Raw genomic sequence first — 26853 nt, forward strand, 5'->3', positions numbered from 1 at the left:
AAAGGACAAAATAACTACAAGGCAAACAAAAGCAATCAATAAAATGACAACAGGAAGTCTTTCCTTATCAGTAATTACTCTAAATACAAATGGATTAAACTCCAAACAAAAGATACAGAGTGGCTGAATGGATAAAAATAAGCAATATCCAACTATGTGATGTCTACAGGAGGCTTTATTTTTTTAGAGCTGGGGGGAGAGGCAAAGAAAGAGGGAGAGCGAGAATCCCAAGCAGGCTCTGTGCTGTGAGCATACAGCCTGACGCAGGGCTCGATCTCACAACTGTGACATCATGACCTGAGCTGACATCAAGAGTTGGACCTTTAGCTGACTGAGCCACCTAGACACCCCCAAGAGACTTTAGATGTAAGGACACATAGGCTTAAAGTGAAAGAATGGAAACACATATTCCATGCAAATTGTAACAAAAAGAGTAAGAGACGACCATAATTATATGAGACAAAAGTAGATTTTAAGTCAGAAAGTGTCAAAAGAGACAAAAAAGGATATTATATAATGATAATAGGGTCAATTCACCAGGAAGATATAACCATTATAAATATATATACATTAACGGTAGAGCACCCAAACATATGAAGCAAACATTGACAGAACTGAAAGAAGAAATAGACAGTAACACAATAATGGTAGGAGATTTTAATGCCCCATTTTCAATAATGGATAGAACAACCAGACCAAAGCTCAGCAAAGAAACAGAGGAGTTGAACAACACCATAGACTAATCGGACCTAACAGACATATAGAATGCTCCACCCAATAATAGCAGAATGCACATTCTTCTTAAGAACACATAGAAAAATTGGGAATGCAAGCTGGTGCAACCACTCTGGAAAACAGTATGGAGGTTCCTCAAAAAACTAAAAATAGAACTACCCTACAACCCAGCAATTGCAATACTAGGTATTTATCCAAGGGATACAGGTGTGCTGTTTCGTATATGTGCTGCCGAAGCGAGCACAAGGTGTGCTGTTTCGAAGGGACACATGCACCCCCATGCTTATAGCAGCACTATCAACAATAGCCAAAGTATGGAAAGAGCCCAAATGTCCATCGATGGATGAATGGATAAAGAAGATGTGGTATATATATACAATGGACTATTACTTGGTGATCACAAAGAATGAAATCTTGCCATTTGCAACTACGTGGATGGAACTGGAGGGTATTATGCTAAGTGAACTTAGTCAGAGAAAGACAAAAATCATATGACTTCACTCATATGAGGACTTTAAGAGACAAAACAGATGAACATAAGGGAAGGGAAACAAAAATAATATAAAAACAGAGAGGAGGACAAAGCACAAGAGACTCATAAATCTGGAGAACAAAGTGAGGGTTACTGGAGGGGGTGTGGGAGGGGGGATGGGCTAAATAAGTAAGGGGCACTAAGGAATCTACTTGTGAAATTCAGAAATATGTGGAAATTAAGCATCACACTCTTGAACTACCAATGGGTCAAGGAAGAAATCACAAGGAAATTTAGAAAATATCTTGAGACAAATGAAAATTAAAATACAACATACCAAAACTTATGAGATGCAGCAAAAGCAGTACTAAGAGGAAGTTTATAGAGGTAAGTGTCTACATTTAAAAAGAAAGATCTCAAATCAAATCAACAACCTAACTTTCTATCTTTTAAGATAAGTTTTAACACACACACGCACACACACACGCACACACACACACACACACACACACACACAGGAAAAGAAGAACAATCTAAACCCAAAATTAATGGAAGGAAGGATATAAAGATTAAAGAAAAAAAACAGACAATAGAAAAGGTATATAAACACATGCTACAAAATGGTTGAACCTTTAGGACAGTATACTAGGTGAAATAAGCCAGTCACAAAAAAGACAAAAACTGCATGAAACCACTTATATGAGGTCTCTAAAGTAGTCAAACTCTTAGAAACAAAAAACAAAATGAAATTTGCTAAGATCTAGGGAGAGGGAGAAGAGGGGAGTTGTTTAATGGATTTCAGATTTGTAAGATTAAGCAGTTCTAGACATCTGCACAATGATGCACATACTGCTGTACTGTACAGTAAAAATGCTCAAGATGGTGAATTTTATATTATTTACCTCATTTTTTTAACAGTGGAAGTCTTCCGTCATCACCAATGCTTGATAATCCCCATCATCCCCAAGCATCCCCATGCTTGATAATAGTTTCATATATGTCTTTCCAAACCACTTTCTAAGCATTCATATACTTCGAAATGGTGTAGTTTTTCTTAAAGCCCGTCCCTTACTGATTGGCATTCCTTTGTTACAATATACTAAATTTTCTTATATTCATGGATCTAAGTCTAGAACTTCTAGTTCCTTGGTTTTCAATGGACTATTTTCATAATAATGAAAATATGTTATTTGTGTTTTTTGTCATCTTGACATTTGCATGAATGATGCAAGTCAATGGTAAATAAAACTGCTGTCATGTTGGCATGAATCAAGCAAGTACACCAAACTGCCATTTATATTGTTATTGTATTCTTCACACCACACACTCACAGCAAAACTAAAAATGCTAGTGTCAGTTAGGAATGTCCTTGATGAAGCAGTAAAAACATTTTTGTAAGTCTCAACTCCTGAATAAATGTCCCTTTATATTCTATCTAAGATGGAAAGTAGGCATAAAGCACTTCCAATAGTGAAATATGTTGGTTATTTCAAGGAAATGCTTGAAATGCTTGTTTGAGTTGCAAGCTGAAATAGTCACTTTTTTTCATGGAACACCATCTTTACTTGAAGGAACAATGGGATAAGCTACATTCATTTAGACTGGCAGACATCTTCTTGAAAATGAACAAAGTAAACCTGCCACTTCAATGAAAATGATTGAAAGTACTGTTGCCAATGATAAATTCAAGCTTTTAAGCAAAAATTAGAATTTTGGAAAGCTTGTATTTGCTACCATGTGCTTGCCACTCCAATACTTAGACTTTTCATGATGGTGGTATTAACAAATATGATTTTGATATTGTACAAAGCAATGTGTCAAATTTGGAAGAACTGCATAACTTAGTGAACCAATATTTTCTAAATAACCAATGTATGATACTATAAAATCATGTATAGGTAAAAAAAAAATTGCATTCAAAATGCAAGGTAGACCAGTTACTTTTAATGTAAGAATAGGAAAAAGTTCATTATATGATTTTGGATTCCACACTGCAATTAACCTTTAAGAAATTATCACTGTTGGGCTTTGGTGTAGCACCAAGGAATATCTACAATTATCTGAAAAAGCTATTAAAATAGTCTTACCTTTTCTAGTTTTATTTTACTTTGCTACTGTTTTCTTTCAGCTTTTTGAGATATGTTTTTAAGTTTCTTGTTTATTAAAAAACATTTAAAGGTATATATTTTCCTGTGCATGTGGCTTTAGCCATATTCCTTAACTTTTACATATAGTTGTGTCATTATCATGTTCCTAATATGTCATTTCAGTTTCTACTGTATCTTTGCTACTTGCTAAAAATTAGGACTCTTCAAATTTTATAAAGAGTTAAGCTTTTTTTCCAGTAATTTTTAGTTTCACTGCTTCTGGTCAAAGAATGCACTATCATTCCTATTTTTATTTTTATTTTTTTTTTACATACAAATCTGATATTTAACTTTTATTAGATACATAGGGTTGGGCTATTAACTTATCCTCTCTGAGCCTGTTATTTTGTGTAAAATGTGGATATAAAAGTAGCTACACCACAAATTATTATTAGGATTTTAGATAAGGTTATTAACTACCTAAGTTAAAGCTATATAAAGCCATATTTCCTTTTGTTTTGCCTCCAGAAGCACAGGTTTGGATTAATCATAGTCTTCAGCCATGAAGTACTCTCATCACTGGCTCACAAATGGTTGCCCTTGTTTTGTTGTTTGCTTGTTTGTTTATACTTATTTGTTTTTAAAAAATACAACCACTTAAACATTCAGCACTCAATATAAGAACTAGAATTTTGCTTGAAAGTCCCCTTTGGCTACTCCATTATGGGATAGGTCACACTTATCTAGCATGGCCAGATGTCAGACGATAGAAGATTGTTCTTGGGTTGTAGGGCTTTTAATCTGTACAGTTAAGTCTACTCCAGCTCCTCTCCCAATGTGATTAGAGTCCAAAGTAAAATAGCAAAGTGATATAACAGAAGCTTTAGCCCAGTCCTGTCTTGCTGGTTGTCTTGTTAGTAGATGGTACCATCAACCTCTCTCTCACAGTGGTCAGGTCAAATTCCCTTTCTACTACTTGCAAGCGTATAATGATGAGAGTGAGTGGCAGAATTTGCCGCATGACATGAGTGTTCATGTTTGCAGAATCACTGTCCATCATGGGGCATAATCAGTGTGCTGGGGTCAAACCCTTGAGGTTAACCAGAAGTGGTATCACCTTAGGTATTTGACCAATGCTGGTTTCCATGGTGCTTTGTAGGATGTCAGCTCCATTTCTGGGAGATCGGCTTGTAGTGGATTGGTCTTTAAAAGTTAATCTTTACCTCTCAATCCTATTCATCTAAATTTCTCCCAATATTTGGTAATTGTCAAACATTAATATTTTTATTTTTATTATGTTGTCAGTCAACAGGTCTAAAGTGGCATTTTATGTTGCAATTTGTATTTTCCAAATATCTGGTGAAACTAAATCTTTCTTTGTACATATATTGATTGGTAATATGTTTCCTTTACCTCCAAGTGCTTGCTCATGAATTTGGTCGTTTGTTTTTGTGTTATTTGTGCTTTCCTTATGATTTCCAAATGTTCTTTATATATTGTTATTAATCTTTTATAGGTTATACATGTTAAAAATATCTTCTTCCAGTCTATTATACAAATTTTCATTTTCTTTAATGTGTCTTCTTCTCATTAGTAAGTGATCTTGATATTAATGTAAATTCATCCATTTGTTTTCCCCTACATTGGTACATTTTGTGTTTTAAGAAATCCTTCTCTACTTTTTTTTTAATTTTATTTTTTATTTTTTAAAATTTACATCCAAATTAGTTACCTTATAGTGCAACAATGATTTCAGGAGTAGATTCCTTAGTGCCCCTTACCCATTTAGCCCATCCCCCCTCCCACACCCCCTCCAGTAACCCTCACTTTGTTCTCCAGATTTATGAGTCTCTTGTGTTTTGTCCCCCTCCCTGTTTTTATATTATTTTTGTTTCCCTTCCCTTATGTTCATCTGTTTTGTCTCTTAAAGTCCTCATATGAGTGAAGTCATATGATTTTTGTCTTTCTCTGACTAAGTTCACTTAGCATAATACCCTCCAGTTCCATCCACGTAGTTGCAAATGGCAAGATTTCATTCTTTGTGATTGCCAAGTAATAATCCATTGTATATATATACCACATCTTCTTTATCCATTCATCCATCGATGGACATTTGGGCTCTTTCCATACTTTGGCTATTGTTGATAGTGCTGCTATAAGCATGGGGGTGCATGTGTCCCTTCAAAACAGCACAACTATATCCCTTGGATAAATGCCTAGTAGTGCAATTGCTGGGTTGTAGGGTAGTTCTATTTTTAGTTTTTTGAGGACCCTCCATGCTGTTTTCCAGAGTGGCTGCACCAGCTTGAATTCTCATCATTTCTATTTTTAAAAGTAAATTAACTTTTTTCTTTGTGTGATAATTTTTTAAAAATAACTTTTTAATTTTTTTGCTTTTTAATTTTCTTTGGGATGATTTTGAATATAAAATCTTGTATGTAGATGTGGTCAGGGTATGCTGTTTTTTGTCTGCTTGGATTCTCTTTGTGAAACCACTTTTATTCCATTCTGAGTTCATTTGATTCAACAGGGCTCCTCACCCTCCTCCTCCTGTGTCACTAGACACAGGTTCAACCAATCAGATTATTCTCCTTCTGGATGCAGTAAGTGATTTGGGGTGGTTTTGTGACCTAATCTGGCACTTTTGCTGAAATCATTGGGAAAAAAACTGGCATCTTTCATGGAGACTTCCAGATAGAAGGGCTAATGATACCTAGGTTTGTTGGAGACTGTTTTTGCCTTCATGGGGGTCAAGCCACTCAAAATAAAACCATCATAGAAAAAAGCAAAACCCAGAGACCAAGAATGTATGTCCTGATGTCATCATTCTGGCCTCTGAATCCAGATGATCTAAAAGCAGCTATAACTTGTACTTCACAGTTAAATGAGTCGATAAATCACACTTTTGCCAGATAGGTTGAATTTTCTGTACTTGAAATTCAGAGAATCCTAACCAATACAAGCGGACATCTCTGTTGATGGGAAGTTTATTAAGTTAATAGACACACAGTAAACCAAAATTAATCTCTGTATTGTAGTTGTTCCTTAGGACTTAGTTGTTTAAACTGTATGGTAATTTGGTGCCTAACAAATCAATTCCTTCTTGTACCACTTTCTGCCCTGTTAGACACTTGAGGGCAGCTATTTGATACCTGGTGTTTTCTACTACAAAGATTCCCTATTTTGCCTTCCTCCTGTGATATATTTTAGATTATATTCACCATCTTGTGTGTTCTCTGAATCTGGTCTATATTGTGAATGCCATATTTCTGTCATGGCCCTGTGGAAACAAAGTAGTTACAAGTTTTTAAAGAAAAGGAGGTACCCCAAAGTAGATAAAACTACATTACTTTTTGTTACTAAATTATGTGCAGAAGGAATGGCTCTTACAAGCCAAGTTATCCCACTAAACACAGGAGAAATTGCCAAATCCCTAGGAATAGATGAAAAACTAATGAATGAAAAGCTGTTGTGACCAGTTTATTTATCACAAAGGGTTACAATTAAGGTGTTCAGCATCAAGCATTGTCAGAAACTTCTTGCTAACCTCGAACTGAACTTCTAGCAACATGTGATTCAATCGAAGAAAAGATAAAAGTATAAATTTAGTCAAATTGGAAAGTGTCAGCACTAATAGTTGTAGAATGAGTCAGTAGTTTGGAAGAAATCCTGGAGGTAATCGAGGAATACTCCCTGAGGAAATGTCACACTACTGACATTCTTAAGGGTATGGAGAATGATACGCTAGAAAAGATAGTCATCAAGGAAGTTTTCTAAGTTGAAAACTGATTCAGTTAGATTCTGAATGAGAAGAATTTTGGAGCACCTTGATTTACTTAACTTATATTTACCTTTTTATATAATCAAAGACTGACATCTGATGGAAATCTATGTCTAGAATGTCTAAAATAGCACTCTTAATAAGAGTAAAACAAAAAATCTAGTAAGAAAACTTTAAACTTTAATTGACATCATTTATATAATTAAATAACTTAAATTTTAAAATATATATAACTTACAGTCGATGATGTCTTATAATGGATAAAATATGTGATTATCATCTCTACCACATTTTTCAGATTTCTTAGTCTAGCAACCCTGTAAAATAGAGTTTGCTTAATACAGATTGTTCTTAGTGAACTCATGCTGCTTGGCAAATAATACTGCTTCATTTTCTGGGATTTTCAAAAACAAACATTTTGAAAATATGATGGGGAATTTTACCATTAAACTCACCAGCACTATGCGTAATTTGCAGAATTTTACATCCTCCAAGCCTTGTGGCTTCTTTTCTGCCCTCTTTAGTCACTCAAAATCACTGACAAGTTGGCAATAACATCATTTGTAAGTTCTCTCAGTATCCAGGGATGCAACAGGATTGGGCCAAAAAATTTGAACTCACTCCAAACAGATGTTTGCTGCACTCTGCTTCAGGTGCTTCTGAGAAGTGCATTCTACCCTTTTAATTCTGAATATAAATATCCTTGTTCCAGTTACTATGGCTGTGTAACAAATTACTCCGAAACCTAGTGGCATAAAGCAACCATTTATTATGCTAAGGGTTCTGTGGGTCAATAATTTGGTCAAGAGTGGGTATTTTTGTCTCTGATCCACCATATGGGGACCTTAGTTGGAAGACTCAAAGGCTGGAGGTTAGAATCATCTGAAGACTTGTTCATATGTATGTTTGGCAGTTGATACTGGATATTGGTTGAGACCTTAGCTGAGGCTGATGGCCAGGACACCTACATGTGGCCTCTCCTATAGTATAGGTTTTCTCAGAGCATGGTGGCTGAGTTCCAAGGGTGAGCTTCCTGAGAGGAAGAGCTAAGCAGCACTGTATACTTTTTATGACTTCCCTCGGAAATGTAGCATTACTTCTACCAAACTCTACTGTTTGAAATTGTCAAGAATCTCCCCTAGGTAGTAGAAAATAGGAGGGAGGGAAGATAGACTCAATTTTTTGATTATGTTGGTTGGGTGTTGAAATAGTATATGGGACTGGAAATAATTGATGTGGCCATTTTTGAGAAAAAAAAATCACGACAATGCTTTACAAAAGCCAGAAGAATGTGAGGATATCTCACTTCATTCTAGTTATTAATTATTATGAATTAATGACTTTTAGTATACTTGAGGTATGTCAGTCCATTGTGGTAATTATTCATGTTAGTGCTCAATTTTTCCATCTTGAGTCAATAGTAGTAGCCTATTTTGAGTTTGCTCAGTCCTTTGGTCATGACCATGGTATTTTCTGACAGCTTCTTTGTTATCATAATGTATTATATGGCACCTTGTATTATACTGATATGACCCCTTGTATAATAAGATGTTTCAAGAGCATCTTGTACATTTCTTGTCCCACACCCAGAATTTGACATCTTCCAAAGAAGCTGGTTTCTTTTTAGTTGGAGAGGATTCAATTTTTATCTTAAACACAATTCCTCCTTGGGGAGAAAGTTAGTATCTAAATTTAAATTTTAATATATTTAAAAATACAGGGGTGCCTGGGTGCCTCAGTCAGTTGGGTGTCAAACTGATTTTGGTTCAGGTCATGATTCAGGGTGGTAGGATTGAGCCCTATGTCAGCTCCATGCTTAGTGTGGAGCCTGCTTGGGATTCTCTCTGTCTCTCTGCCCCTCTCCCCCATTCACATGTTCTCTCTCTCTAAAATAAAATAAAAAATAAAAATACATGTGTTTGTATTAACAATGACAATTTTAATACTTCTGATGGCTTAAAATATAGACATCAATGTCCTGCTCCTTTCTTGGCTACTCTTTATTCCCTTCATAAACAACCACTTTTAATTATTTTTTCTGTTTTATTCACATAACTTGTCATCATTATAATTCTTGATAAATTGCTACCACTTGAGGTTAATTTTTATATTTCATACATTATATGTACATTTGCTATTTTATAGATGACTTAGTCATTTACATTTAGGTCATTTACTTTCTACTTTTTCTCCTTGCACCTCTTCTTGACAGAATCATAACACTATTTTTTGTCATAATATAATTGTAAAAGTCTGTCTTGGTGTTCCTAATATTTTCAAGATTCTACTCATTTGGAAATTTATAATTCCTGTCACCATTTTTAGGAGTTCATTCCACACTCTTATGTATATCACTGATAATATAATTTTCCATGCTTTATATTAAAAATAATCTGGTCTTATCCATTCAACTTAATAGTTGATGAAATATTGAAGAATACAAAGTCATAGGCAGAATCCTTTGGTGGATTGCCATAGACTTGCTTTCACCTTGGCATCGACCCATGAGTCTACTCTTTACTTACTATCATCAAAGCCCACATTTCCATTGTTTCACTGAGTTTATGAAAATATCATGCAAGGTTTTGTTAAATGTCTCATTAAATGAAGATACCACGAAGTCTGATAATTCATTCCAAACAGAAAATGAATATTTTCTTAAACTTTTTATTACAATTTCAAAGGCAAAGAACTATGTTACTGTTTAAATTAAAGAACTGACTACAGAGTTCAGCAAAGCATAATAGCTGTAATATGTGGTTTATAATTTGTGTAATTTACTCAATCCACACACTGAAAAAAAAAATCTATGGTTCGGCCAATTCCTCTTTAGTCTCAAACATGATCTTTTTATTGGAAAGTTGACCATAAGGCTGTTATAACAAATGGAAGGCGTCTGGAATCCTGGTACTTCTCTAACGCTTATAGTTTATATTTAAAATGGCCTTACTGGCTCCTATTAAGAATGTCTTTAGTCAATATTAGATTTTTATTTTTCTTGCAACTCTTAGCAATTTTTGATTCTGCTGAATTTAGAAACTGGTTTATTTATTTAGAAATTTTAACAGTAAACAAATATACTGACCTTTATATAAGTAAATAAAGATATTGTTCTATTCAGTTGAGCTTGTATTTTAAAATACTTTCACCAAAAGTGTATAATTTTGTGCACAGCTTATCACACTTTTTGGCCTGATTCTGAAGAAATTTGTGAGTTGTGGATTGTGTGGGAGTTAAATTTCCATTCTGTGCCCTAGGGAGGGAAGCCTTTCTCTGTATAAAGCTCATTCTAAAAAGTAAGACCCGAAAACAATGATTTTAGCAGTTTTAAAACCAGCCCCAAAGGCACATTCCCTCTCTCTTTCACTGAGAAATAACAATGGGTAATTTTGAATTAACTCTCTGGAGGACTCAACTAAATTCCTTCAGTTCCTTCCTTTTTTTTTTTTTTTTTGCTTTCTACATAAATATTGTTTTTATTACAAGAAGCGACCACCTCTGTAGTAAGGCACACACTGTTTCGCCATCACTGTGGCAGAAATCCCTGCTGCTGTCCCTTGGATCTCAGCCAAGACTCTGTGCCCACAGGCCTAAGGCACTTGAGATTGCCCCTCAACTGGAAGCACAGTGGAGGGCCCAAGGGCCAAACCTCTGGGGATCGTTCATGACCTCTGGACCCGTGTCCAAGTTCCTTCCTTCCTTCCTTCCTTCCTTCCTTCCTTCCTTCCTTCCTTCCTTCCTTCCTTCCTTCCAGAAGTAAAAGAAGACAAAAGATGTTCTGGGTTTTCATGTAGTGAATATGCTAATTATAGCCAGTGCTCTCTTATTCCTTTACACTTGGGCATTGTCACCTAACAACTTTACAATAAACAGTTTTAGGATTTGGTCTGTCTTCTGAGATATATTTGAGATGAAATGAGATGAATTATAGGATGGTTCAAGCTTAATCCAGAAACAAAAATGCTGTAAGTCAAAAAGGAATCTATATAATAGTGATGACATCAATGACCCTTCCAGTGGCTTTTAAAGGTCAAACTCTGCAAAATAGTTTTGTTAAGACTTGATTCTGAACTCAACAATTGTGCTTTGGTTTGTAAGAAACTGTTATAATAGCTGGGATTTGAGTGGAATGTGTTAAGAATAGAGAATATTTTATTATATTCAAAGCAAATTACTCAGGTTCCATAATAACAATTTGATTTTACATAATCCTTTTACTTTTTATATAGGAGATTATTATTAAAAGAGAAAAGATTAAGCATTTTTTCTTTAATTACTGCACAAGGCTTGAAAGCATCCAAGATCATTACTTTTAGCTCACATTGCATACCAAACGAAAGTTTGAATCAACGCTAATGAACAACTCAGATCCTATCTGTACCCTTAATAAAAAAAGAGCATTAATGTCAAGATGAAATGTTCTACACAGGCAATCCTAAAATTATCAAAGTGATTATTAGGTTGATACTAAAAATGATTTTTTTTCAGTAGAAGAACAGTGCTAATAAGTACAGTCCCTCTACAAAACACCTCTATAATTCACATCCAAAAATAAATGAAAATATGTGAAATCTTTGCCATTGAGATAGAATTATTCTAGAATTACAAAGCATGGAAAAGCACACAGTCACTTATATCCTCCTTAATATATCAATTAAAGTTATTTTTACATAATAGAATGGATTTTCTCATTCATAGTAAGATTTTTTGAACTACATAACTAAGGAAGTACATGCATCTGTGTTAAGTAATTCTTCTGATATCAAAATAATACATACCCATGAATTTAAAAACCTAGATAAATAAAACCCAGTAAAATATTAAAAAAAATGATTACAAATAATACCACCATTTAGAGATTATCACAATTAAATTAAGTTTTAAGGTGATACAATGTGGATGATCTATTTTGTTATTCTTTTTTATTTTATTTTAAGTTTTTATTTACTTTGAGAGAGAGAGCACAAATGAAGGAGGGGCAGAAAGAGAGGGAGAGGGAGAGAATCTCAAGCAGGCTCCACGTTGCTGGCACAGAGCCTGAAAGGAGCTCAAACCCATTACCTGAGCTGAAACCAAGAGTCAGTTGCTTAACCAACTGAGCCACCCAGGTGCCCCTATTTTGTGATTTTTAAAGGAATGAGGTTTAACCCTACCTTCTTGTTGGCAAATTGATAAATTTCCTGTTGAAGCTATTCATTGATATTAAGAGTGAATCTTTCTAATTCTGAATTTTTGCTTCCTGAATGAGAATCAGAAATAAAAGTGATACAATTTACCTACTCTCAGCTGGTATAGTACAGTATCTTAAAGGACATCCTCTAGTGTGTGACTTAGTTTTGTTTGCTATTTCCTTAATTTCTACCATTTTCATGAAGACTACTCTGTTAATTAACAGTTCTTATTATTTGGAAGGTATAGTTTCTTTGAAAATTAATATAAAAAACTCTGTTCATACTGATCAATGCTTTTGTTGCTCTTATCAGAATTTCCTTCAATTTGGAATTTTGTGGAATAAGCCATTCAGAGTACGTGAAAGAAATCATTATGCCTTTTTTCCTTTATCCAGCTTCCCTTTATACATAGCCTGAAATTATATTTTCCCCTGACCCCTTACTACCACTTTATAATATGGATTCATCTATTTTTCATTTTTTCTTTGTTAATTCAGGTCTTTGCTAGATTTCTGGCACCCTAGGCTCTCCATTTATTACACTTCATTATTTCCGTTTGTTCTTCGTTTGTTCCCCAGAGATTGGTGTCTTCATACTCTTCATTATCTATCTCTATCCCTCTCATTCTCTTTCATTGCCATTCTTAGTATATGTTTCCAGCTTCTTTAGCCACATTGCTGTTGCTAAATTGTCCTCACAGTTTCCAGAAATATTTGCTAAGAGTGCAGGCAGGATTCCTGTACCTGGGTGGCACAAACAGCCTGAGAAGAAAGGTGGACACCCAGCCTGTTAGCCTGTTAACTCTCTATTAGAAAGCTGTAGTCAATGTGGCCTGTGGCCATCCTAGTTGCAGTCATTGAACTAGTTGTAGCACAGAATCTCTTTAGTTGTTCTTTGTACAAGGACATAAATCGACTTTAAGCAGACTTGCTACTGGAAACAGGTTTTCTTATAGCAATGACAGGGATGACAACAAAATTACAGAATAGAATCCAGCAATCCAGCTGTAGTACTAGACCAGGGTCTTGTAAGCTCCCTGTTCATCCAGTTGTTAACAATTTGGCCACTAGATCATGGGGAGGTCAGGAGGGGAGGGGGAGTCTGAGTAAGGAATAAGAGTGTCCAGGATGTCAGGGAAAGCATGGGAAGTGCTTGGGACAGAGACTTTTTGCCATCTAGTATTGTAGCATTTCAATAAAACAGTTTGGTTGAAATTTGCATATCAGGTCAATCTCAGCCCTTCAGGTGATGTTTGCTCATATTCTATCTTCTTATCCTCCTGAGACCAAACACACACATATATCAGACAGATATTATCCCCATTTTACAGAGGAGGAAATTGAGACTCAGAGAGTGCTGGTCACAAGAGCCAGTATTGGAGCTGAGATGTAAAGCCAGGACTGACTGACTCCAAAGACAAAGCTGTTAGGACTAAAAGTGTTACACGACATTATTCATTAGTGTTCTTTAACATCTGCTAAGGGATCGTGTACACATTGTTTGGTTCTTGCAGCAACCTTATAAAGTACTGTGGCCTTCTTATCAGTTCCCTTTTCAGGTTTGGGACATCTAAGGTTTAGAGAAGTGACACTGAAAGAATGAACAGGATGGAAGCTCATTAGGTTGTAGAATCTGCATTCACATATTGTCAAACTTTCTGACTCCAGAACCCCTGTTACCATACCATACCACGCTGAAGTCTGCAACTGCACATTTTTGAGAACACTGTCCCAACAATGCTTGCTTTTCTCTACAAAGATGGCATGGCCAACAGACATGCATTCAGATCTGTTCTTCCTGGCATCAGCTTAGCACTCAGCCAATGACATTCTCCTACCTGATTCTCCTTCAAACCCATGGCAAGAATTTCAGGGTCAATTAACAGGGATTAGAGGGTGATCTGTGGCTGGAACCACATTACTTAGAGTATGGGGAGTGATATACTGAATTCAGCTCTGATATCCATGTGTTTTATGTATGATTTATGTTAATTTGGAATTTATTTTCTGGGAGTAGTAGTTTGACTCTGTATCAAAAACTTTATTTAAATAGAGACAAATAGGGGCGCCTGGGTGGCTCAGTCGGTTGAGCGTCCGACTTTGGCTCAGGTCATGATCTCATGGTCCGTGGGTTCGAGCCCCGTGTCAGGCTCTGTGCTGACAGCTCAGAGCCTGGAGCCCATTTCAGATTCTGTGTCTCCCTCTCTCTCTGTCCCTCCCCTGTTCATTCTCTGTCTCTCTCTGTCTCAAAAATAAATAAACGTTAAAAAATTAAAAAAATAAATAAATAGAGACAAATAAGTCTTTTATGTTGCCTATATCCAATATTCTAGACTGGATAGAAATGTCACTTCTTCCTACAAGCCTTCCTTACCTGTTCTGGCAGAACCAGTTAGACTCTTTTCTGTGCCTGAAGCATTTTATACTGTAGTCTATCTAAATTGTGCTGCAAGTAACCTCTTTGACCTCGGCTACAGCAACTTCTTACTAGACATGTCTCCAGAGGTAAGGGAAATAAAAGCAAAAATGAACTATTAGGACCTCATCAAGATAAAAACCTTCTGCACTGCAAAGGAAACAATCGACAAAACTAAAAGGCAACCAACATAATGGGAGAAGATATTTGCATATCAGATAAAGGCTTAGCATCCAAAATCTATAAAGAACTTACCAAACTCAACACCCAAAAAACAAATAATCCAGTGAAGAAATGGGCAGAAGACATGAATAGACACCTTTCCAAAGAAGACATCCAGATGGCTAACTGACACATGAAAAGATGCTCAACATCACTCATCATCAGGGAAATACAAATCAAAACCATAATGAGATACCTCACACCTGTCAGAATGGCTAAAATTAACAACTCGGGAAATAAGCAATGCTGGCAAGGATGTGGAGAAAGGGGAACACTTTTGCACTGCTGGTGGGAATGCAAACTGCTGCAGCTACTCTGGAAAACATTATGGAGGTTCCTCAAAAAAATTAAAAACAGAACTACTCTATAACCCAGCAATTGCACTACTAGGTATTTATCCAAAGGATACAAAAATGCTGATTCAAAGGGGCACATGCACCCCAATGTGTATAGAAGTGCTATTGACAATAGCCCAAGCATGGAAAGAGCCCAAATATCCATAGATTGATGAATGGATTAAAGAACATGTGGTATATATACACAATGGAATACTACTTGGTGATGAAAAAGAATGAAATCTTGCCATTCGCAACAACGTGGATGGAACTAGAGTGAATTATGCTAAGAGAAATAATCAGAGAAGTCAGAGAAAGTCAGGTTTCATATAATTTCACTCATATGTACAATTTAAGAAACAAAACAGATGAACATGGGGGAAAAGAAGGAAAAATAACATAAAACACAAAGGGAGGTAAACCATAAAAGACTCTTAAATACAGAAAACAAACTGAAGGTTGCTGGAGGGGTGGTGGGTGGGGGGATGGGTTAAACTGGTGATGGGTATTACGGAGGGCACTTTAAAAAATAATTAATTAGTTAATTAATTTTTCAACTTTGTTAACATACAGTGTAGTCTACTTAACGAGTAGATTCCCGTGATTCATCACATACAACACCCAGTGCTCATCCCAGCAAGTGTCCCCCTCAATGCCCATCACCCATTTTCTCTACCCTACAAACTCCCCACCCCTATCAACCTTCAGTTTGTTCTCTGTATTTGAGTCTCTTACGGTATTCCTCACTCTCTGTTTGTATCTTATTTTTCCTTCCCTTCCCCTATGGTCATCTGTTAAGTTTCTCAAATTCTTATTTTTTATTCCTTTCCCCTATGGTCATCTGTTAAGTTTCTCAAATTCCACAGATGAGTAAAATCATATGATATCTGTCTTTCTCTGACTGACTTATTCTGCTTAGCATAATACATGGAGGGCACTTTCAAGGATGAGCACTGGGTGCCATATGTAAGAGATGAATCACTGAGTTCTACTTGTGAAACCAAGACTATACTATATGTTAACTAACTTGAATTTAAATAAAAAAATTAAAAAATAAATTGTGCTTCAATTATATGTTTACATTTCAAATTGACCCATAAGGACTGTGAACTATTAGTCTTTTTCTACCCATCAACTAGGATTATGTTTGCTACAGAGTAGGTGTCCACAAAACAACTAGTGGCTTAATTAACTAATTAATACTCCCACTGAAAAATAAAGTACCTGTTCACTAGTTTGAAAAGGAATTTGGAAATATCAGTTTTAAATATTTATTTATTTTGAGAGACAGAGGGAGAGCATGTATGTATGTGTGTATGGGGGAGGGTGAGAGAGAACCCCAAGCAGGCTTCACCCTATCAGTGCAAAGCCCGTTGTGGGGCTCTATCTCACAATCCTGATATCATGACCTGAGCTAAAATCAAGAGTTGGACACCTAACCTACTGAGCCAACCAGGTGCCCCTAGGAGATATCATTTTCAGTGCTGGACATGATGGTAACATTTAGTCTGTCTTGGAACTTTATATTTTTGATTAACCAAATATGGGTAATTAAAATTTAAAACTCTCATATTTTATTATAACATTTATAAATCTGTTTAATATTTTGTAAATATAATATTTTATATTTAATTGGGGTAAAGATAGTATTCAACAACTTAAATTAATTAAAATTATACAGATATTTAAAATGGTGATGTTGATATATATATATTTATATGGCAAGATGTTTATGGCATATTATTTAGTGAGTAAAGAGGAGATTAAGAAATAGAAATTAAAGTATCTCATTTTTGTAAGAAAATTCTACATCGTTATGGGAAAATTCTAGAATAATAATAATAGTAGGAGTAATGATAATATTTATATCCTTTCTTTATTATGAATGATTACAAAGTTCCAGGTATGGAATTAAGCGCCTTCATACATTACTTTAATCCTCAATTAATTAATTAATCCTCAGTTAATAATTCCATTAACTCATTCATCATTAATTGGTTCAACATTGAACATATATTTCTTGTCCCAGGCACTGTGCAGACTTATTAGAGATAGAGCTGTGAACCAGATGGACATAGTATCTAGCATTTTATCATATCCTAACTCCAGAGATGAAAATTAGGGATGTTGTCCCACCCATCAGGGGTCTTCTGGCCCAGGTTCTGGTTCAACAAAACAAACATAGAGACTCATAGGCTACATTTGCCATCAGTCTATTCAGGTGGATACAGCACAGGAATGATGGTCGCCCAGCAGGGCACCATCAGGCCTTCCCTTCTGTTGGGAGTTCTTGCTGCAGTTCACACAGTCTTCCAGCAGCCATTGTCTTTGGTCCTTCAGATGATGACTCAGACTCCAGGAGGTGAGATCCATACTGAGTGGGTTCAGGATCTTCATTCCTCAAGTAATGATATCATAGGTACAGTGTCCAGGGTTCTCATGAGAATCACTACCACCATCAGGTATTTACAGTTAATTTAGTTTGTTTGCCCCAGTACAAAGGGAGTTTGCCAATCAGAAGTCATTGCAATCATAAGCAATGCTACTTAAAAACAACTTAACATTTTACTCCTATTAGATTACCAGGGAAACACAACTAGAGAGTGTAGAAGGGGAAAGGATTTTGTTAAGGAGGGATCTAATAAGCAAGTGGCAGAGTGAATTAAAATTTACGTCTTTCTGACTCCAAAGTCTAGCTTCTGTAATTTACTGGATGATACCAAAAATGATCTCTGGGAGGAAAGCTTTTTAGACAGCTTTTGCTTTCTTCTTTATACTGTCTGAATTCTCAGACTTTTTTTTTCTTTTTGTAATGAGAATGAATTTCTTTTGTAATCAGAAATAAATGTTTTTATTAAAAAGACTAACAAGATGAAAACAAGCTTTTGGTGTAGCATTAAGTGAAAGTAGCCAGAAACAAAATTATATATGCATTTGTGTTGTGATTAAGATGATGTAAAAAGAGAGGTGCATGAGGAAGAAGCCAAGCAAAAATATAAAGCAGTCCTATCAGTAGTTGAGTCAGAATGGTTGGCTTGCGAAGGGCTTGCTTTATCTATCTGTTTGTCTGTCTATCTATCTATCTATCTATTTTCCAGATACTTTATGAAATTCTTATGTTATTCTTTGAATAAAATGAAATGCATTAGTAAAATAGAAAAGGAAATTTAAATGTAACTATATTAGGGGTTCAGAGTTCTCAAATTATGTCAAAACACACCCATGGACCTAAGATGGAGGCTGAATTAGAGAGCAGTTCTGTTCCATTCCTGACATTTACCTATGTAACTGGAAGAATTTGCCCAGGGCTCTTGCTATGTCCCTACGCCGATACTACTATTTCAGTGCATTACGGTAACTTCCCTAGGTCTGTGTTCATGTGGTAGAGTGGGAATACTATTGCCCAATTCCTTTCACATGTCATTTATCTACTATGTAAGGTTTACTTTTTGTTCAAAACTCACGTTTTGGGCTTTATATGATCCTTCTTTAGCCAAGGACTCATATAATTGGATAGCTGCTGTTATGTTTTGCATACCAAAATTTCCAAATAGCAAAGCATCGGCCATTTTCTCCATAGCTTTCAAGTTTCCCATGTTAGCTGCTTTGGCAAAGAATACATAGGCTCTGTTTAAAAAATATGAAGGTAGAGGTTTGATTATCAAAAATGAAATTTTCTGCTCCCTCCTTCAGACTACTTCTAACAAGTAGGACCAAGTTGTCATTGCTGCTAACAATAAAATTTAGCTGAAGTCTGTCACATCTATAGACCAGTAGGTTTTTTTCCAGCCCTACATTATCTAAGATGACAATTTCAAATATATGTGACAAACAGTGAAGCTGCTAAAAAGGAGAAATATGCTTCAAGCTTATTCACCAAGTGAAGTGAAATATTGAGGCCCTTGTCCTAAAAGTGAACTTTCCCATGGCCACCCACATTATAGGAGTATTTATTTTACAAACTGAACTCTGAAATATGTAAGAATATAATCAAAACCAATCAAAAAATAATCAAAACTGGAATGTCACATGTAGAGAGCTACTATCATGAAAACAAAAGTCCCTTTATGTTCTGAAATAATTTTCTAAAACAGAACATATTCTTCAGCACCATGTGGAAAAACAATAACCAAATAAAACCCAATGGTTATTAGGACTCTAAAGTCTGACTGCCTGGTTCAAAATCTGTGTCTACCACTTGTTAGTGTGGGAGCTTCAGGCAAGTTATTTAATTTCTCTGTGCTTCTCTCATCTATGAAGTAGGGATAATAATAGCACTAACTTCATAGGGTTGCTGAGAAGATTCAGTGAGATACTCCAAATGAAGTGCTTGGCATTAGTGCCTGGTACATAGTAAGCACTAAAAAAATCTTAACTATGATGATGATGATGACAACGGTGACAATGACAATTGCATAAATTCTAAAGTTTCATAGCATGGCAATTGTTCTCCTGTAATTTGTGGGTAAATGGTGTGAAAGCTTAGTGATAGATGCCATAGGATTGCCTTATACTGTATTTTCTGAGTCCCAGTCAGAAATCACCTGGATCTGATGTGTATAACAAGTAGTGATGGAGAGCCTTTCAAGGTCAAAACTTGTGTCAGAGACAGACAGTACTTTTGGGGTTTATTTTTACTTTTATAATTTCCTTTTTGGTACCGGTAAGACAAGAAAGCAACTTCTACTGGTGACCTTGATTCCAATATAGGAACAAATACACGAATCTACCATTACTACAAACTCAGAAGGATCAGGAGATTCAGCTTTATGTACCGCCTGTCCATGCCGATGCTAAACGAATCTGTTCTTGGTGGCTGGAGCAGGGTAGAATGGGCTTGGACTGAATGATAGCTACATAGGCATTAGGGTTCTGGATGCCAACACAGTGAATAGACTCCAGTGAAACAAAAGAAGCCAGAGATTAACCATGGTCAGAGCAAGCTGAGATTCTGGGGACCAGAAGGCAAATAAGACAGAAGGTCTCAAAGGCCAGTGAGTACAGATGTCTGGCATCCAGGGGCAGGCATGACATCAGGACACAGATACCCTGAAGCCCTTCTGTCACATGGTTTGCTGCTGCAAACCACATAGCCTGCTGGGATTAGAAGGGCACCAACATGGAACAGGGCAGAGAAACTTGAGATGGGCTGCAGGAGCCTTTGCTGATCCCAGGGGGCAGTAAAAGGTTGCAAAATCAATTCCTCTAGGTGTCTCTGGTCCCCTGTCAGGAAAGTCCAAGGTGACATAAGGAATACTAGAAGCAGGACCCAGGGCTGAGGAAAGTTGTTGGTACATTAGGTAGGATTAAGATCTGGGCTGCAATCCCCAAGATGGAAAATGTAGGAGAAACTGGGCAGCATTAGCAGATCCCCAAAAGAAAGTTTAGTTAGGTATCTGGAAAATTTCTAAAGAATCTGGTATTGGATGCTAAGGTAGGTGCTGGGGAAGAAGGAGACTAAATGCATCTCTAGGATACATTAGAAACCTGGCGTAGGGCAGCAGCTTACTTCCAAATCTTCTTTGTTAAAGGAGAGTAATTCTTAATGACAGCTAACTCCGGCTGTCTCCAAGGCTTCTTGACTCCTGCAGACAGGTTTGTGTCTCCCTGACATATGCTCGCTTAACATCTTTACTTCTAGCACTACTGACCATTTGTAGCTGAATGAATTAGTGAATGAATGGGGTCAAGATGTGGGTGTCGATGAGCCAAAAGGACTGGTAGCACCTTTATCTTATACGAGAAGTGGTGGACAAGGAGGGCATAGGATAGAGGAATGAATGGGAGAGAAATGATTCCTCTGTGGTCAGTAGGGTGTTTTTTCTGTCCTCTGACCAGAATCTTAGAGATGGCTATATTAGATGTAATTGGCTTGACCGTCCTGATAACTGAAGGAATTTCACTCAGTTTGCCCACAAATTCCTGAAGTCTCTTGCTGTGAACAGATTTGGTTTCATTTCTCTATCTACCAACTGGGAAGGGTCAGGGGACTCAGCTTTATGCGCCTTCTCATGTATCTATGCGACTGCAAAGATAAGCTGCTCTTGGGGTGCTTGGCTGGCTCAGTTGGTGAAGCATGTGACTCTTGATCTTGGGGTTGTGAGTTCGAACCCCATGCTGGGTGTAGAGATTACTTAAAAAGAAAATCTTAGAAAGAAAGAAAGAAAGAAAGAAAGAAAGAAAGAAAGAAAGAAAGAAAGAAAAAAGCTGCTCTTCCGGAACTCTTTAGCAAGGATAGGCTAGGCAAGAATAGCCTGAGATTGAATGACACCTAGGTAGGCATGTAAGTTCCTGCACTGCTGGATGGTCTGCTTTCAGAGCTGGGGTTTCCTCCCATTCTTTAAGCCAAAGAGGAAGGCACTCATCAAGGTTAAGTGGATAGTTACTTGGGAGCTTCTAAGAGTGATTTTGTCCCTTTAGACTGAATCTAGGGTTTCCTTGAACTTAACAGGGTATACCCAGTGGGCCTTCATCTTGGGTTCATCTGCTATTAACCTGAAATCTGAGGGACCAGCCCCTTTCCAGAATTCCATTGTTCTCTCATCTAGGTGGGCTGCGTTGAGAATTCTTTATTCTTATTCCTTCATTCAGTGAGCACATGAATGAGCAGACTTCCATAGCAGGCCAGATTGCATTTTGGGGGGTCTGATTTAACCCCATACTCATCATGATAGCCCCCAGACATGCTCAGCATGACACCCAGGTTTTGTAGGGGATGGTTTCCTTTGCTCTTATAAGGAGCTTCTAACTTTCCCTAGAGAGAGGTCCAACTCCTTTACCTCCTTTCTTGCTGCTTTGGAAGAATTACAGAATATTTTTGACCTTCCATTTACTCCTGTATAATTTGGGGATAATAATTTATGACTCTTAATATCATTGTGAGCAATGGATGATATTCTATACATAAATACCCAGAACAATAACTAGCACAAAGAAGGAGTTTAATAAATGGAGGTTGTTTATAGTCGAGTGCCCCTTTACCCTCTATACTCTTATGCTCTTTTGGGAAGCTTTGAATTTTAAGAAAGAACTCAGGAGCTCTGTTGCTGCCCTGTCTAGGGTCGGCTACCACAGCACTGGGCTGCTTTCCCCGGAGCTGGTATGCCCAATTTGTGTGAAAACAGAAGATGTCTCCTAGTTGGAGGTAGAGAGCCCATTCTTTTTATTATTATTGCTTCGGGACACGCTTGTTTTCTTCTCTCCCATACCTTCTTCCTCTTACCATTTAGAGGACTAGAGATAAAAATAACAAATCTTTATCTTCTGCTTACTATGTGTTGGGCATCCTCCTAAGAGCCTGACTGCACTATCCAGAGCACAGGGAGGTTAAGTAACTTGTCCAGGATAACACAGCCAGTAAATGGCACAGCTAGGATTCGATCCCAAGGTTTTAATTAGAGACTTGAGGGGTGACCTCATGTTGCGTCCCTCTACTCTGGGGACAAGATATTTCTTCCTCCCCGTCAGACAAAGTAGACAAGGAAAAAGAGAAATGATGAACATGGAGTGAGACCATGTGGCCACAGCTTGGTTACGTCCCAGCTGTGTACTTGTGATCATCTCACTCACATCTTTGAACCTCTATTCTCAGCTGTTTACAGGGGGAACATGAAGTTCTTCTTAACTCATAAGGCTGTTCTGGGATATAATGGAATCACATACATGAAAGTGCCTTGAAAACCACAAAGTGCTCTATAAATGCTGAGTTAGGCAGAATAAAGCATTCTAAAACAACCACTCTAATTCAAATAACAGATTTTATTTTATTTGAAATACCTAATAAATAAAAGTCAAAACAGAATATTCTTGCCTGAATACTCAGATCAGTGCCTTAACTCTGCATTTCACTTAAAGTGTAGGGACCACAATTTCATATACAATTCTGTTTGTTTAGGCTGGTAGTTTGTAGGATTCTTTAAACATCAATTGATCCTTTTCAAAACAAAAGCTTATGGGCAAATAAACTTATTTGTTATCCCAATAAGCTTTTAACAACAAACGAGATTTTGAATTGTTCTTTTTTCTCAGCCAGGAATTTAAGTTGGCTTAAATAACTGGATAAAGACTTACTCTGCTTTTTGTTTTTGGCTTTTAGACTGCTGGAGAATCTTGATGCCCATCTTAAACAGCTGGTCTCCTTCATCTGTGAAATTTTTCTTTGCTTGCTTTCTTACTATATATGGGCAAACAAGGAAAAATAACATCATTTTTATGTTTTATATTTTATTTTTTTAAATTTATTTTGAGAGAGAGAGGGAGAGAGAGAGAGAGAGAGAGAGAGAGAGAGAGAGAGAATCTCAAGCAGGCTACATGCTGTCAGCACAGAGCCTGACATGGGGCTCAGTCTCACAAACCATGAGAACATGACCTGAGCTGAAATAAAGAGTTAGACACTTAACCAGCTGAGCCACCCAGGTGCCCCATGTTTTATATTTTTAAAATAATGTGCTGCCATATTAGTTTGGGTTTTTCTTATGAGGGGGTTCAGATGAACCTCCCTAATATGTGCCATTTCGGCATGTGGATTATTTCGAGCTGAAGACATTCAAGGCTGGAAAGACTCAAGAAGAGCTTTTTACCTCCCCCTTAACTGCCCATAAGAATTTAGATAGAGGGCCTGGTCCAGGAAGATAGCTATCACCAGAGATAACCATGCAGAGTATGGGCTAGGTGTGGTAAGATAGGGGAAGTTGGTAGGTCATGTTTGTTCCAATTCCTCCCTGTCCTATTGTCTCTACATGGCATGAAAATCATTTGTTTATCAAACATTTGCTCTTCCCATCTTCCTGTGAATTGTCTTCCTTCCCTTTGAAGCCCTAGTCCCTTACTTCCTCAGGATGGTTTATAAGCCTTACTCACCCATATAAAATTAGATTTGTTTTTCTATTAATTTGACTTATGTCTAATTAAAAACCCAACCGAAAAAACCTCCTTTCCTCCTTTACACTCTCCTTATTTTTTAACCTCTGCATTTCAAGATCACCTTGGTTTTGTTCAGAAGATAAAAGCTGTCTACAAAAGTATCCTCTTCCTGTCTTTTGTTAAAGCGTCTGGAGGGTGGAGGAGATAGAAAGATGCTTCTGATGGTAGGAAGGAGAAGGACGCTCCCCAGTCTGGGAAAGCGATGCAAGGTTCCACAAGTACAAAGCAGGACAGAAGGTCTTCAGGGAAGGGGCTGCTTGGTGTACTCTAAAGAAATGATCTGAGCACCAAGGTCTCATCTTGCAGACTCCCTTGTCTGAACATGGCCCATAAACCTTAGAGCTATAAGATTCCAAGAGAATATGAGGACCGAGAAATGGACATCGCCTAGATATCCAATGTGCATCTAGGATTGGAGGAGAAAATCTCCCTGAAAATTTTGCTCTGCCCAAGGCTCCCTCCTCCTCCCCAACAACCTTTCTGAGACCTTGGGGAAAACACAGAGAGAGAGTACCAATAACAACTTGCCGTGTTGGGAAGAGGGCTCAGAATTAATTTTATAGGATTTAAATAAAGAAATGGAATTTTACCTGCTACAATAATATTTCTCAAACACTTATATAACACTTCACAATTTTCAAACCATTGTCATCAGTTTACAGATGCAGAAAGCTATTTGGAGGGAGAGTCAGCTTTACAGCTCCTACTACACCCACACAGTGCATGTGCACATGTGCAACACACACACACACACACACACACACACGCACACACACACACTCACACTCCCTTCCACATCACAGTGCCTCTTGAAGTCCATTATGACACTCAGTGAAACCTCTGATTAGGTGAAACATGCCTGAAACCATTTAAAAAGAGAGGCATTTTGAGGTTTGATGCCTCATTAAGAAGACTACAAAAATCTTTAAGTGGTTCCTGTTTTTCTTCTCCCTGACAAACCATCAGAGTTGTTCAATTTCTTTTTTAAATTAAAAAAATTGTTTTAAGTTAAAAGTTAATTTGCAATTATTTCGAATGCTTCAAGTATCCAATCAATTCAGTAACACCAGACACTTTTAGTATCTAATTTTTGCTTTGAGTTATATGTTATGTATAGTCATGACTAAAGAGGAAAAATAATGGGAAAAAAAACTACCAATCTTTGATTTGAATAGAAATTTCTCCTATTATCATGCTTTCAAAGAGCAAAAATCCATTTTGAAAGGTTGACTCTGCATGCACATACATATGAGAAATGATACACCACTACAGATTTCCACCCATGGTTTTTACTTCTATTTGTAATTCTATTTTTGACTTCCCAAATGTACTGAAATAACAGTTTTCTTTACAATAAGAGGGCTCAATTATCAAATAAAATTCTCTTGACAACACTTTAATTTCCTTTTTATGGTTTAACAATTTCCAAATTTGGGGAAAGCATAGTCAGGAAATGACTCGAGGATATTATTCTGAACTTGAGGTAAAGAACCTTCCTGAATCCAGAATCTTCTTCTTCTTTTTTTTAAGATAATTTTTGAAGTTTATTTATTTTGAGACAGAAAGAGGGGAGGAGAGGTGGTGGGAGAGGGAGAGAGAATCCCAAGCAGGCTCCCCGCTGTCAGCACAGAGCCCACTGTGGGGCTTGAGCTCATGAACTGTGAGATCATGACCTGAGCCAAAATCAAGAGTCAAAAATCTGCCCAATCGACTGAACCACCCAGGTGCCCCAAATCTGGAGTCTTCTCAACAGCCAAATAGTGGATGCCTGTTGTTCTTTCCTGATAAGGGCTCGAAGCTAACCTGAGTGGTGGTAGGAATGAACATCAGGAGTAAAAGAGGGCACAGTAGGTGTGCCAGAGAGCAGCAAGTATGGGAAGTACTTCAACTAGATGGATTTGTATTTCAGTGTTTGCCAGAGACATAATTTATAGAAAGTTCTTGACATGTTATTACATCCGCAGTCTTAATTATCATTTCATACCTAACTTGAATACTGTTATGGGCTGAATTGTGTCCCCCTAAATTCATATGTTGAGTGTATCTCAGAATGTAACTTTATTTGGAGATAAGGTGTTTAAAGAGGTGATTAAGTTAAAATGAGGCCATTAGGGTGGGATCTTAATCCAATATGACTGGTGTCGCTATAGGAAGAGAAAGAGACATCAGGGAGATGCAGGCACTAAGACCATGTAAGGATACACTGAGAAGCCAAGGAGAGATGCCTTAGAATGAAACCAACTCTGTTGGCACTTTGATCACAGACTTCCAGCCTCCAGAACTGTGAAAAATAAATTTTGTTGTTTAAGCCACCTTGCCTGTCGTATTTTAACATGACCTCCCTAGCAAACTAATACAGATGCCACCTCTGGATTACATGGAAAACAAGCTGCTCTTTCTTCCTACTGGAAGGGATGCACCCAACTCAGCTTCCTATCAGATCAGTGGCTACCTTCTAAAAATAGGAGGGCATGTAATTTCCCATTGGCTCCCAAGGTCTCCAGGTGCTGGACATCTGACTTGCCCAGGCAGCTGGGTGCCCAAGTAGTCCACCTCTGACAAGGTCATTTTATCATGATTATACTCTAGGTAGGCAGTGTAGTAGGTAGACTTTCCATGTGTCCAGCAATCCCAGGACCCAGCTCACCTCTCTGTAAGATGATGGGAGAACTGGAATTCTATGTGTTCTCTTGCTGGACCTTCATCTATAAAA

At 37.1% G+C, this 26853-nt stretch overlaps 1 protein-coding gene across 3 annotated transcripts in view; it reads right to left on the bottom strand.

The window, feature by feature from the left end:
* SEL1L2 (SEL1L2 adaptor subunit of ERAD E3 ligase) overlaps nt 1-23390 on the bottom strand; it is a 68030-nt gene extending 44640 nt beyond the window's left edge. The window contains exons 1-2 of one of the 3 annotated variants that reach the window (XM_032592743.1): nt 23289-23390; nt 18683-18845 (exon numbers count right to left, since the gene is read on the bottom strand). In XM_032592743.1, coding sequence (XP_032448634.1) covers nt 18683-18845; nt 23289-23338 — 213 coding nt within the window. In that variant the 5' untranslated portion in view covers nt 23339-23390. The remainder of the gene's footprint in view (nt 1-18682; nt 18846-23288) is intronic. The other 2 variants (XM_032592744.1, XM_030310120.1) reach the window with 2 other exon arrangements.
* Nucleotides 23391-26853: the final 3463 nt, after the last annotated feature.

Source organism: Lynx canadensis, chromosome A3 (assembly GCF_007474595.2).
Source record: "Lynx canadensis isolate LIC74 chromosome A3, mLynCan4.pri.v2, whole genome shotgun sequence".
Taxonomy (NCBI): domain Eukaryota; kingdom Metazoa; phylum Chordata; class Mammalia; order Carnivora; family Felidae; genus Lynx; species Lynx canadensis.